At 44.8% G+C, this 15,022-nt stretch overlaps 1 protein-coding gene across 4 annotated transcripts in view; it reads right to left on the bottom strand.

Moving 5' to 3' along the window:
• Positions 1–522: 522 nt before the first annotated feature.
• Positions 523–15,022, bottom strand: part of PARP9 (poly(ADP-ribose) polymerase family member 9) — a 110,501-nt gene continuing 96,001 nt past the window's right edge. For all 4 annotated transcript variants that reach the window (XM_029605299.1, XM_029605297.1, XM_029605296.1 and 1 more), the window contains exons 10-12: positions 10,552–10,700; positions 9,249–9,423; positions 523–2,252 (exon numbers count right to left, since the gene is read on the bottom strand). In XM_029605299.1, the coding sequence (XP_029461159.1) occupies positions 1,948–2,252; positions 9,249–9,423; positions 10,552–10,700 (629 nt within the window). In that variant the 3' untranslated portion in view covers positions 523–1,947. The remainder of the gene's footprint in view (positions 2,253–9,248; positions 9,424–10,551; positions 10,701–15,022) is intronic.

The following is a 15,022-nucleotide window of genomic DNA, read 5'->3' as shown; positions in this document are numbered from 1 at the left end:
ATTGCACCTACCGACGTTCTGAGGGCAATACAGCACGCAAGATGGCGCCACCATAGCCTACCACGCGGTATGCAAACCAAGCCTAAAGCGGGGCCTAGCCCATCCACTTTAGAGGGCGCTCAACCTGCTCAGAAGCCCATTTCCCCTTACCCCAACGGGATCGGGAATGATATTGGTATGGCACACAGAGCAAGGAGACCGGAAGTCTTATTGAAAACCCTTCTGAATTGGAAGGTAAATCTTTTTTTTTTTTTTTTTTTTTTAAAACTTATCTGGGCTCAGCGCTTACTGGCTGAGTACAGAGACAGTCTCTGGCTGTGGGGGGAGAGGGCTTTGGCCATCACCACTACGCACGGCTTCCTGCACCCACTGCCTTTCAGCTGCTTAAGCAACAAAGTCCATGCTGGGAACCGGCTACTGGACCAAGGAACACCTCTGAGGGATCTAGGAAATTGCCTCAGGAATTTTCAATTGGGGGAGGGACCTTTAGGTATCACCGCAGGAGAGCAGGGTTCAATTTTTTTCTCCAATTTAAATGTAGAATTTCTCCCTCCAAAAAGTACGTCCACTATCTGCTGGAGAAGGAGAAATACTGAAGAGCTGAGGTCTCTGCAGGGGTGTATGTAGGGTGACGTCAGCTTTGAAACGTCTAGGTCTCCGCCTGCTGGAAGGGGAGCATAACCCATTGGTCCTGAGTCCATCTGGCTACACGCTAGGAAACAAGAAATTTCACACTCCAACTGTTGGCATGAACAAGCTCCATTTACTTTCTTGACTTTGGTATTCTGGCACTTCAGATTATATGTATTACTGAAAGCAGGGCCAGCGGGGTTGGGTGGGACCCAAACAAACCAACTTGCCCTCCAAGCTCCCTGATTCTATGTGGGGTAAAACATTGGTCATGCCTTGGTCCCAGTGCCATACCACATTCCTGTACCTATGATTGAAAGCACTTGTTCTTCTATGATCAAGTCCTTAACTCTACCTCTACTGATCACCATGGCTTGCCTTGAGACTGTAATCTTCCTAAATTTTGAGTAATGTTGACTGGGAGTTGCTAAGAGGATAATACTATCTTTCCTTTCTACTTCAGTTGAGATCTCCCCATTCCAATTAAAAAAAAAAAAAAAAATCAAGTAGCAGAACTTCCCTCCACCCTTATCAGTGCGAGCCACACAGCAATTCTGACAAAAAAATCAAACCAAAACTTTCTTTAAGCTAATATTTGTCTAAATGGAAACTGCATAACTTCTGATGACTCTGCCTCTCTCTACATAAAATTCAGCTTGCCCCACTCTAGAAAGTTAATTGGCAAATTAAGGGTGCTTAGACTTCTACAAACTCTGTAAAATGTCTCATGTTTTTGGAAGGAGGAAAGGGAGAGAGTAGTGAAATCTCCTTTGTAGTTAAGTATTCTAGAGTCATTGTGGGAGTTTTATCCAATCAGTTATTCAACGATTTCTTCAGCCTAAGGTCAAGCATCTATCTACTAAAGATACATTTTTCTGATGGGTCAAGGGCAACCTTACTGCTATATTAGGAAAAGGGAAACAATGAGCAGGGAACTGCGGGAAACCAGCCATGTACCATGCTAAATAAAACATATCCCACCTAGAGGGAATCACACCTCAAATATGGTCCTAAAATATAATCCACCCCATTGATAAAATGCTTATTTCTAAATATTCCTCTATTGCTAAGTAGTGATTTTTCATGATCTCCATATTTTACCCAAAAGATATGGATTGATAAACTAAAGGCTGTGTGTATCAGTTTATGCAAGAAATAACTCGGCTCGTTTCTGAATAAATCTGTTTTGTATATTCCAATCACATTAATAAGAAGTATAGACACTGTTAAAACTGAATGAATATAGTTCCTCATCAATCATGAAGAAATGTATTCTTTGTAAGTTTCTCAGGTGATACTCCCTTTTATCCGAAAATATTAACGTGAAGATTCCCCCTTTTGTTTGCAAGTAAATAAATACCGCGGATTAGCCTGAGAGCTATTGAAAATGACAAATGTTTCAGGAACTGTAGTGTTATTTACAACGCTATCACTCAAATCCATCCAATCGGAGCCAACCGTGGGGGGCACAATGTAGGACTGATCACCCATGACATAATGGCCCGTCACCACTTCAGCCTGAAAGATGCATATCAAACTGTCTTCCTCCAGTGGCTTCTTTCCACCAAGCATCAACTCTCTTAGGTTGCTGTGAAAGTAGAGGCCAGCTCCATATTTTTGTTCTGGGGAGGGAAAAAAAAAATTGCACATAATGAATCATCTGGATTACCTTTTTTTTTTTGTTGCTTTTAAAAACAGATTATAGCCACCACCTATGGCTAGCAACTGCAAAATGAAGGCTGTTACTGCTCTGCTTTTGTCTTGTCACTGGAACATTTACAGTAACTGCTCTCTTGTGGATACATACCCATAGTTAATTCTCCTTATTTTTTGTTTGTTTGTTATAAGAAAGAGAAATTTGTCTACTAGCAATATTCAAAGGAACTGAATGTTTTACACATTGGGAAAATAAATATTGCTAACTGGCTGCGATGGAGCCCATGAGCAAGCTCACAGGAAATTTTTATTATTATTATTTATTCGATTGGATTAACTGCATTGGAAAGGGCAGAAAGGATTGTACTCTCTGAGGCTGATTGAAGTTCTCATACAATGAGGCCCAACTGTTAGATCCTTCAGATCCAAAAGTTAGCTAATGGACAAAATTTACTCAGTTAAAGAAGGGATGCATTTTTGCTCCTGACGTAGGGTTTCACCAAATTTTAAATTTACTGAATACAGCAAAATTGCTTCCCTTGTAATAGGTGTTCTCCCAGGACAGCAGGATGTAGTCCTCACATATGGGTGACGTCACCGACGGAGCCTGAACGCGGGAAAACTTCTGTCAAAGTTTCTATAAACCTTTGACTGGCTGCCCGAGGCTACTGAGTATGCCCGGCATGCCATGATATTCCCTGCCACAGGGGTCTCACGCCAGTCTCGTATGTAGCAATAAGCTTTAGCAAAAATAAAATAATAAAACGTATCAGACCCAACTCCGCAGGGTGGTGGGTGGGTTTCGTGAGGACTACATCCTGCTGTCCTGGGATAACACCTATTACACGGTAAGCAATTTTGCTTTATCCCAGGACAAGCAGGATGCTAGTCCTCACATATGGGTGATTAGCAAGCTAGAGGCTGAGTCATTTGTGATTGAGTCAACAGTGAAGTATTGTTGTTGAAATGAATCAGCTGAAGATCACAGCAGATTGGTTGTAGAAGGAGTTGGGTTTAAACTGGAAACAAGTTCTTTAAGATAGATTGTCCGTAGGCTGTATCTAGGCAGTAATGAGCTGCAAAGGTGTGAAGAGAACTCCATGTTGCTGCTTTATAAATGTTAAGAATTGGCACTGAACGATAGTGTGCTACTGAGGTTGACATTGCTTGGACTGCATGTGCGTTACTCGCCCTTGGAGAGGAAGGCCTGCTTGTTCATAATAAAACTGTATGCAATCTGCTAGCCAGTGTAATAAAGTCTGCTTACCCACTGCCTTTCCTGGTTTGTTTGGATCATAAGAAACAAAAAGTTGTTTAGATTTCCTGTGGACTGCTGTGCGGTTTATGTAGAAAGACAATGCACGTTTGCAGTCCAAGGTGTGTAAGGCTCGTTCTCCTTGATGAGAATGAGATCTTGGAAAGAATGTGGGTAAAACTATGGATTGGTTTAAGTGGAATTCCGTAACTACCTTGGGAAGGAATTTTGGATGTGTTCGGAGAACCACTCTGTCATGTAGAAACTTAGTGTAAGGTTCATATGTGACCAGTGCTTGTAGCTCACTAACCCTTCTAGCTGATGTAATGGCTATGAGGAAGATAGTTTTCCATGTGAGAAATTTAAGATCACAAGAATCTATGGGTTCGAAAGGGGAACGCATGAGTCTTGTTAAGACCAAGTTCAGGTCCCATGCCGTGACTGGAGGCCGAATTGGTGGTTTAAGTTGAGTTAAACCTCTCATGAACTTGGTGATAAGAGGTTGTGTAGATATTGGTGCATCTCCCATTTTATTATGGTAAGCAGAGATTGCACTTAAGTGAACTCTTACAGATGAAGTCTGGAGACCAGATTCTGAAAGATGGTATAAATAGTCTAGAAGAGAAGTAGTGGGGCAGGTGAAAGGATCAATACTCTTTTGCCTGCACCACAGAGTGAATCTCTTCCATTTGGAAGAATAGTTCTTTTGTGTGGAAGGTTTACGTGAAGCTATAAGCACTTGAGATATATTGGATGAAAGATTGAGTGGTTGTAAGATCAAGCTTTCAACATCCATGCTGTTAGGGCTAGGGATTGGAGGTTGGGATGGCGCAACCGACCCTGATCTTGAGTTATGAGAGTGGGAGCTACTCCCAGACAAATTGGATCCCTGACTGAGAGGTCTAGAAGTGTGGGAAACCATACTTGTCGAGGCCAATACGGGGCTATGAGTATCATGGACCCCTTGTCTTGTTGTAATTTCACTAGAGTTTTGGTTATAAGTGGTATCGGAAGATACGCGTATAGTAGGCCTGAGTTCCAAGGGCGCGCAAAGGCGTCCTTGGCTGGCTGGTTCTTCTGTTTGTGTAGAGAACAGAAATTGGTCATTTTGTGATTCAGATGTGACACAAACAGGTCTATCATTGGTTGACCCCAACGCTGAAATATCCTGGTCGCTATTGAGGGATCCAGGGACCACTCGTGTGGTTGGAACTGACGACTGAGTCGATCCGCCACTACATTTTGAATGCCTGCAAGATAGGTGGCCCAGAGGAACATTGAGTGGTTCAGGGCCCATCCCCAAATCTGTGCGGCTTCTTGACAAAGGAGATACGAGCCCTTACCTCCCTGTTTGTTGATGTACCACATGGCTACTGTGTTGTCCGTTTGGATCAGAACAATCTTGTGCGATAGGCAGTCCTTGAACGCATGCAGCGCATAACTTATAGCTCGAAGTTCTAGGAAATTGATTTGAAACGTTGCTTCGAGTTTTGTCCATGTTCCTTGAGTTTGGAGATTGTCTATATGAGCTCCCCAACCTAAGGTGGATGCATCTGTAGTTACAGTGATCTATGGGATTGATTGCTGGAAGTCCTGCCCCTTGTGTAAGTTGTTCTTGTCCATCCACCAAAGGAGAGATGAACGAAGTTATTGTGTGATTTGGATTGGAGAGTGCAAGGGTTGAATGGCTTGAATCCATTGTGATTTTAAAGTCCATTGGGTTACTCTCATGGCGAGTCTTGCCATAGGAGTAACATGAACTGTGGAAGCCATGTGGCCTAATAAGGTTAGAACCTGGTGAGCCGTTACCTGTTTCCGTGAATGTAACGACTTTGCCAAGAGGGACAGCGTTTCTGCACTATCGCCCGGTAGAAAGGCTTTTGCGATGATAGTGTTCAACTCTGCTCCTATGAACTGGAGAAGATGAGAAGAAATTAGATGGGATTTTGGATAGTTGATGAGAAAACCCATGTTGTGAAGCACAGCAATCGTGTGATTTCGGGAAGTTAGAGCTCCTTCTTGTTATTGACTTCTTATGAGCCAATCGTCGAGATATGGGAAAACATGAACACCTTGTTTGTGCAAGTGTGCTGCTATGACTGCCAGACATTTTGTGAATACTCTGGGAGCAGAGGCAAGACCGAATGGTAGAACTCTGTATTGGAAGTGTTGATTTCCTACCATGAAGCGCAGATACTTGCGATGAGGAGGGTATATTGGAATGTGAGCATAAGCATCTTTAAGGTCCAGAGAACAAAGCCAATCTCCTTGTTGAAGGAGTGGGAGCATTATACCTAAGGATACCATTCTGAATTTTTCTCTTTTTAGAAATTTGTTGAGATTTCTGAGGTCCAGCATAGGACGAAGGCCTCCGGTTTTCTTTGGAATGAGGAAATAACGGGAGTAGAATCCCTCTGCCCTGCTGGGCCCAGGGTACTTTCTCGACTGCCCTGGCGCTCAGAAGGGTGGATAATTCTTTTTGAAGGTGAAGAATGTGATCCTCGGTGAGATGAGAAGGTTTTGGTGGAAAATCTGGAGGGATTGAATTGAAACTGAGATGGTATCCTTTGTGGATGATAGACAGGACCCATTGGTCCGACGTTATCGATGTCCAATTGATGTAAAATTTTTGTAGTCTGCCTCCTATTGGTAGCGTTGGGTAAGGGTTGGCATGTGGGCTCTGTTCTCCGGTCGTAATCTCAAAAACCAGTGGCAGGTCCAGTTTGAGGGGCTGGTGCTGGTCTTGGAGCTCTTTGTTGTCGCTGTTGAGGTCTTTGCTGAGATCTAGGTGGTCTCTGTCTAGACGATGGGGGTTAGTATTTTCGCTGTCTGAAGAAGGGCCTTCTGGTGTCCCTTCGTGATGGTCATCTGGCAGAATGTGGAGAAGGGTCATGTGGCAGTGTGGATAACTGCCGCAGTGTTTCTGTATGCTCCCGTAGTTGGGAAACAGCATCCTGGACTTTTGAACCAAATAGGTTATCCCCCAGGCAGGCAAGATCAACCAGCTTGTCCTGTACCTCTGGTCTTAAATCGGATGCTTTAAGCCAGGCCCAGCGTCTTGCAGCAATGCCCAATGCAGCCACCCGTGAGGCAGTGTCATAACTGTCATATGCGGCTCGTACTTCGTGTTTGCCCGCATTAAAACCCTTATTTATAACAGCCTGCGCAGCTTCTTGATATTGTGCAGGCAAAGATGGCACAAACTCTTCCATTTGCTTCCACAAGTTTCTGTGGTATTGTGTCATATACAAATGGTATGCTGATATTTTGGAATTCAGCATTGCTCCTTGGTACACTTTGCAGCCCAGCTGGTCAAGGAACCTATTGTCTTTCCCTGGAGGGACTGAGGAATGGGCTCTTGTCCATTGAGATTTCTTTTGGGCCGATTCAACAACCACCGAGTGGTGGGGAAGCTGTGTTTTTTGGTATGCTGAGGAAGGTTGTACCAAATAAGTAGACTCTATGCGCTTGTTTATTGCAGGGACTGAACAAGGGTGTTCCCACAGACGTTGTTGTAATTGGAACAGAATGTCGTGGACAGGTATGGCAAGAGTGTGCTTAGGGGGATCAACAAATTGAAGCACTTCTAGTGTTTGTTGCCTATTATCTTGTTCGGTATGTAATTGAAAAGGAATATTATCTGCCATTTCTTGTACAAATGACTGGAATGTGAAATCTTCCGGTGGTGACTGCTTTGTGGCAGGTGGCGGAGATGGATCTGACATAAAATCCTCTGATGATGGTTCGGAATCCGTGTCAGACCATGAATCATATTGAGTTGGTTGATGAGGTGGTGTTGCCTTTTGAGTATGTGTATCCCAGAGGGTCCTGGTAAAGGATCATCTGATGAAGAATGTTCAGGCGGTACATCTTCTGGTGCGGTTGGTAACGAAGATAGTAAGTCCGTATATCTTTTGGTAATAATATCCTGGAAGGATCTTTCTTCAGAGATTGGTCCTTTTGTTACCAATGATGCTCTCTTAGTGTGAAATGCCTTTTTGGGAAGGTATGGTATAGTGGGAGCAGTGGTGTACAGAGGTAGTGATCTTGACATCAAGGACATAGGTGTCGTTGAGGTAGGGAGGAATGAGAATTCTGAAATTGGTATTCTCGAAGTGACTGACGTCGATGGAGGCATCGAGGAAGTGACAGGCATCGATAATGGTTGCATTATCGGTAGTATGGATGGTATAGTACCAAGAGTTGGCATCGGCGATCCCGCTGGCATTGACGATGACGCCGGCAACGGCGATCCCGCCGGCATCGGTGTGTCCACTGGCATTGGTGCCGGCGCCGGAAGTTGCTTCTGTAATGCGTCTAGTACTAATTTTTGAACAAGGGATGTGAAATCCAGTGTAGTCGTTATCAGTGAAGGCGATGTTGACGTCGAGGGTAACGCAGGCATCGAGGTTGGAGTTCCGACGACTTTAGGCCGTTTCGCTAGTGGTTCCGTCGATGGTGGTATCGACGATGGTCGATGGGGCTTGTGCTTATGTTTTTGCTTAGTTTGTAACACTGACCTGATCGATGCGGAGGACGGTGTCGGTGACGGCGCGTCCCCCGAACCCTCGACATGTTTTTTCTTTAGTAAAAGCTTTTTAGTTACCCCTGTAGGTGAAGACTTGGTCGAAGTCGATGGCGATGGTAATAATTGTAGTTGGAAAACCTGGGCCATCTTCTCCCGTCTGAGTTTTCGACCCTTTGGGGGTCATTTGTTGGCACTGAGAACATGATGAAATTTCATGTTTCTCTCCTAGGCAGATCACACATTTGTTATGCGGATCTGTAACGAACATGGTCCGGTTACAAGAACACTTCTTGAACCCGGAGGCCATGCTGAAAAAACCGACAGCCGTCGATGGGAAGTCTGAGAAAAAGAATTGCCAAAAAATGAGAAGACTGAGAAAAATTTGTCACCGTCCGGTTTCAAACAGGAATGAGACCCGATGTGGGAAAAAACTTTGAAGTTTTATTTAACTTTTTTAGTAAAGTTTGTGAGGAGACTCACAGGGCTCTGACGACCGCAGTGCTAATGGGCACGTGGAAAAACGAAGACTGGAGTGAGACCCCTGTGGCAGGGAATATCATGGCATGCCAGGCATGCTCAGTAGCCTCAGGCAGCCAGTCAAAAGTTTATAGAAACTTTGACAGAAGTTTTCCCGCATTCGGGCTCTGTCGGTGACGTCACCCATATGTGAGGACTAGCATCCTGCTTGTCCTGGTTTAAAAATATTTCCACCTAAGCCTTTATTTAAAATAAGCAAAACACACATATCTACTCTTTTTTTTTCTAATCTGGTACAAAAGAATTAGAAAATGAATGCAAAATACTTAAATTTTAGTGCTGGGGCAGGGTTATGGTGGTAGCATGGGCCTCCCCTTTTTGCCCTTCCCTAAGGATGGCCCTAAGTAGAGTCTAGGTCCTTGAAACGCTAGACCAGCTATAAATGATACAATAATACTCCATTTTTTAAATATTTTAATGGAATAATTTTTATTATATATATGGCCACACTGTTTCTAGCCAAAATGCACAACCGCATACCAAACATGTAAACAGATTCACTTGGTCCCTTAGTGTTTAATAGTTTAGATAACAGATCAGAGTTAAAAACTTGCTTTGATTTTTGGGGAAAGGAGGTTAATGCAAAATGTAATTCCTTGAATGCCTTCATGCAAACTATGGCAACGCCGCCATGTGTCCTACCTTCTGGCTGAGCGTATACCCTCTGAAATCCAACTCTGCACACGAGATCACAGAACTGAGCAGGCACCTGCTGGTACAGCTGGTGCATTACATTTATGTTTCCATGTTTTCTTTGTACATCATCTTTTCTTGACTGGTAGAGTGCCATTAGGAGAACATTCTGCACTTTTTCCATCTTAAAAAACCCCACAAATTTGCAAAAGAAGAAGAAAATTTCATTAAAGATGAAACAGAAATCATACTTCTCTTCAACACATTATTTTGCACACTTCTTACGACAACAAATGGATCCCCAAGCTACAGTCCTACGCTCCACTTACTTGGGAAAGAGCAGCATTTGAAACATTTACATAATGATTAATTTTCAAAAAATGCCCTGTGCCTAAAGTTAGTCAGATTTTCAGTCAAACTTCAGAGCCCAAAGTTTTGCTTGAAAATTCACCTAAATTTAAGATCCTAAAATTGAAGTACCTAAATTAAAACTTGCAATTCATTTGACAAGGAGCTTAAAGTAGGAGTCTAGGACTGGTTCCTAACTTTCTTGTTCCCTACTCTAAATCTGCACCCGTAGCCACCCATTTTTTAGGATCCTAGTGAAACTAGACCCCTAAATTTAAGCAGCCCTAGTTAATTTTCTAAGGGGGTGATTTAGATGACTAACTCCTAAAGGTAGGCTCTTAAATGCTTAGAAGATTTAACTCTACAGTAAGGTGTCATACTTAATTAAATAATAATAAAAAAAAAAGTATTTTCTCTGCTTCCCAGGTATCATACATGTAGACAAAGCTATCTATCCAGGAAGGGTCTATCATTTCATGCACTTATTAACACCATTTTACTGCCCTCCATCTCTACAGACATAACACATTCAACTGCTATCAGTGTTCAGCTTCGTGTCAGCTAAAATTTACAATCACCTGTCATCTCTAATGAAGAGGAGAAGAATTCCATTTCTGATTGGTTAGTTTTAGCCTTAAAGCCATTTGCTAATATTTGATATGGAAATTGCATCTGATTGTTGAGGGAGACCCATAATCCTGACTGAGTTCTTCAGAACTTCAATTGCTGTCCGTACATGGAATCCTAATTTCCATTCCAGGGTGACACCAGAGAGGAGGATTAACCTTTATCTTTCATCCTCCACCCTGGACCACCAAAGCCACATGCATACATTTCTTGACATTCTCCACCTACTAACAACCACAAAGAATCTCATGCCACTCATAAGAAAAGGTTCAATAGTGAGAATCTGTATACCAGATTCTCCAAAGATTTGTAGATTAGCTGACAAAGCCACACTTACCTTGATTATCTGAAGGTTTGCTTTTTCAAACTCTCTCTTCCTGTCTTGAAATTCTTGCGAACTTAATTCCACCGGCAATTTACAGTAAAACAAATCGGAACCCATCAGGGCTGCCCGTTTTTTTTGAAGATAATCATGCTGCAGAAGACCTACGTTTAAGCAGAAAAAAAAAAAATACCAGAAAATTTTGCAACTCACTCCTTAAGGATTGCACTTCTAGTCCCTTCAAGAATATGATGTTAGTGGAAAATAAAGCAAAGATAAACAGTTTGAATATCACATGCTTTAAAAAAAAAAAAAAAAGACAAAATGGAGAAATTACTTACCTGATAATTTCGTTTTCCTTAGTGTAGACAGATGGACTCAGGATGTACAAAAGCTACTCCCGAATAGGGTGGGAGGCTGCCCACAGTCCAGTTAGCACCACCCTTGTAAAGGCTGCATCCTCTTGGGCCCGAACATCCAGGCGATAGAACCTGGAGAAGGTGTACAAGGAAGACCATGTCGCCGCTCGGCAGATGTTGATAGGAGACAGTAGCTTAGTTTCCGCCCAGGATACTGCCTGGACCCTAGTGAAATGAGCTTTAATTTGAAAGGGTAATGGCTTCCCTGCCTCTACATAAGCTCCCGTGATCACCTCCTTGATTCAGCGAGCTAAGGTAGCTTGCAAAGCTGCCTCGCCTTGTTTCCTTCCACTGTGAAGAACAAGCGGTCCATCTTGCGCACCGGTTCCGTGTTTTCCAGATACCTCACTAAAAGCCTACTGACGTTTAAATGGCGGAGGAGGCCGTAGTCTTCCATATCCTTGAGTCCATCTAGAACATAAGAAATTGCCATGCTGGGTCAGACCAAAGGTCCATCAAGACCAGCATCCTGTTTCCAACAGAGGCCAAACCAGGCCACAAGAACCTGGCAATTACCCAAACACTAAGAAGATCCCATGCTACTGATGCAATTAATAGCAGTGGCTATTCCCTAAGTAAACGTGATTAATAGCCGTTAATGGACTTCTCTTCCAAGAACTTATCCAAACCTTTTTTGAACCCAACAAATTCTAGAGCTAGGGACAATAAAGAAATGTACTGATTCAAGTGAAACTCCGAGACTACCTTAGGCAAGAAGAAAGGAACGATGCAAAGCTGCAGCGCTCCTGGATTTGTCCGGAGAAATGGTTCCCGACACGACAATGCCTGTAGTTCAGAGATGCGATGAACCAGGCATATCGCCACCAAGAACAACATCTTCAGTGTTAACAGGCACAGGGATAGATTGCGCAGCGACCGAAAGGAAGGCCCTGCTAAAACAATCCAACACTAGATTAAGATTCCATAGGGGGACCGGCCACCGTAAGGGTGGTTAAAGGTGTTTAACCACTTTTAGGAACCAGGCCAAGTCTGGATGTGCCAACCAGCGGATTCCGTTCACATCGCCTCTGAAACAGGAGAGAGCCGCAACCTGGACCTTCAAAGAGTTAAGGGACAACCCTTTATTCAGGCCGTCCTGTAAAAATTCCAGAACCATAGAAATTTTGGTTGTCCTTGCACTAGGCCTCAAATATTCTCCAGATCCGCACATATGCTAATTACATTGAGAACTTCCAAGCGTGGAGCAAATGGAAATTACTGCCGCCAAATATCCATGCTTCATCAGGTGAGCCCTCTCAAGAGCCAGACCGTAAGACTAGAGTCAGGTCCTCATGAAGGATTGGACCTTGTTGGAGCAGGTCCCTGGGTGGAGGAAGGCATAGGGGGTCTCCACCAGAAGCCTCCACATGTCTGCATACCATGGGTGTCTGGGCCAATCTGGAGCCACTAGCCAGACTAGTCCCCTATGGCACTCGATCTTGTGAATGACCTTGCCCAGCAGAGGCCATGGAGGGAATGCGTACAGCAGGGCCTCTCAGGCCTGAACAATGGCAATTATCCGTAGGGATTGCTGATCTCTTCCGCGACTGAAGAATTGGAGACCTTCGTATTGTGAGATGAGGCCAGCAGGTTGATGAATAGGAGGTCCCAGTGATCTACCAGCAGCTGAATGGCTCTGGTTGACAATGTCCATTCTCCTGGATCCAGAATCTCTCTGCTTAGAAAGTCTGCTCTGACATTGTCTTTTCCTGCGATCTGGGAGGTCGAAATCATCCGTAGGTTCAATTCCGCCCATTCCATAATGGCGTCTATCTCCAAGGACACTTGCTGGCTCTTGGTCCCTCCCTGGTGGTTGATGTAGACTACCGTTGTTGCGTTGTCCGACATCACACAGTCCTCGTGACCCTGAAGCCTGTGGCTGAACTGTAGATGCGCTAATCTGACTGTCCGGGCTTCCAGGCGGTTTATGTTCCAGAGCGCATCTTTCTTGGTCCAACGCTCCTGAGTCATCAGTTTGACGGTGAGGCTCGCGTCTGTCGTGAGAACTAGCCATTCCAGAGGGGACAGGCTTATACCCTTGCTCAGGTGGGCTTCCTGCAGCCATCACTGAAGCAGAGAACATACTTCCATCGGCTGGTGTAGGCAAATTGCATAGTCCTGGGACAGAAGATTCCAATGTGACAGCAGGGAGCGTTGAAGTGGACGCATATGTGCCCTCGCCCATGGTACTACCTACAGGGTTAAAGCCATCAGACCGAGGACCTGAAGATAGCTCCATACCCTGAGGCGTATGGTGTTAGTCAACCAGCACACTTGACACATCATCTTCCTTATCCTTGAGGGTGGAAGACCTTGTCCTGCTTGGTATCAAACCAGCCCCACAAATACTCTAAGGATCAGGAGAGCTTGAAACTGCTCTGTCCATCTTACGACCCAACCAAGCTCCTGAGGCAGGGACATCAACCCTGCAAGTCACCTGGAGGCTCTCCTCTAACGACTTTGCCTGGATCAATCAGTCGTCCAAGTATGGGTGCACCAGGATTCCTTCTTTCCTCAGTGCCACTGCTCCCAAACTCACGACCACCATAATTATGGAAAATGTTCTGAGGGTGGTGGCCAAGCTGAAGGGCAGCACCCGAAACTAATAATGGTGGCCTAGCACTGCAAAGCATAGGAAACGCTGGTGGTCTTGTCAGATTGGAATGTGGAAGTAGGCCTCCCAGAGGTCCAGGGAGGTTAAGAACTCCCCGGTTGTACGGCCATTAGACAGAGCGTAGAGTTTCCATGCAGAAATGAATTACTTGTAAATGACAGCTGACGCTCTTGAGATCCATGTTGGGGCGAAAGGAACTCTCCTTCTTGGGTTCGATGAAACAGATGGCATAGCGCCCCGTATTTTCCTGGGGCGCAGGTACTGGAATTATAGCCCTCAAATTGAGGAACCTCATCAAAGTAGATTCCACTGCCAGCTTCTTGTGCTTGGAGTGGCACAGAGACATCATAAATATGTCCCGAGGGATGCTGCGAAACTCCAGCACATATCCTTCCCATATGATATCCAGTACCCATTTGTCCGACATGATCTCGACTTACCACTGGTACAAGAGGGATAGTCAACCCCCTATCTCCTCGTCCCGTGGATGGGTCGGCAAAACTTCATTTGGGAGTTTGGGCCGAACCTGAACCAGCCCCTCTCTTTGGTTGTCAACTCCAAAAGGACTGAGACCTTCCCAAGGACCGAGATGTCTGAAATGATGAGTTCCTGTAGGCAGTAAAAGCTGGGAGCCCCAGACTGAACCCTCATAGGCGAGGGGCGCTGTGGACCTCTTTCTCTTATCTTCCAGTTGCTGAGGCACTGGAGATTCACCCCACTTACTGGCCAGCTTTTCCAGTTTGCTACCGAATAGGAGGGATCCCTTAAGGTGCATCTTTGTAAGATTTGCCTTAGAGGTCGCGTCCGCTGACCAATTCCACAGCCATAGCTGTCTTCTGGCCACCACCACTGAGACCACTCCTCTGGCTAAGGTACGGAAAAGGCAGCGGTGGGTTCCATAACCTCTCTTAAAGGCGCTCCAGAGTTATCTGTCTCTCTCAAGAGAGAAGCAGCCACGAGTGCGCCACCAGGGCACAATAAGAAGCAATCTGCAGTTTCATTGCTGTTACGCCAAATGCTTGTTTAAGGATGGATTCCAGCCGCCTTTCTTGTGCATCCTTTAAGACTGCTCCTCCCTCCACTGGGATAGTTGTTTGCTTTGAAACGGCACAGATCAGGGCATCTACTTTGGGAAAACACAGATGTTCTCTGGTCGCCAGATCCAGGGGGTACAGAGCTTCCAATGCTTGACCTCCTTTAAAGCTGGCTTCTGGGGCATCCCATTCCAGCATCAACAAATAGAAAGATGCTTTCCATAGAGAGACCAGGATGGGGTTCTTCTTTGGTTTCATTCATAAGAGTCCATGCCAGGAACTCCCAGAGTCTTCAAGGTCTGGGAAACCAGGGCCAGCAATTCATCTCTATGGAAAAACCGCAACATGTTCCGATATGGCTCCAAGCCTGGAGGGATTTCCCCATCCTCCAATGAGTCTGCATCCCCTTTGTTGTCCAT

Source organism: Rhinatrema bivittatum, chromosome 6 (genome assembly GCF_901001135.1).
Source record: "Rhinatrema bivittatum chromosome 6, aRhiBiv1.1, whole genome shotgun sequence".
Taxonomy (NCBI): domain Eukaryota; kingdom Metazoa; phylum Chordata; class Amphibia; order Gymnophiona; family Rhinatrematidae; genus Rhinatrema; species Rhinatrema bivittatum.
The sequence above is the reverse complement of the archived record's forward strand: the minus strand, read 5'-3'. Positions and strand labels throughout refer to the sequence as shown.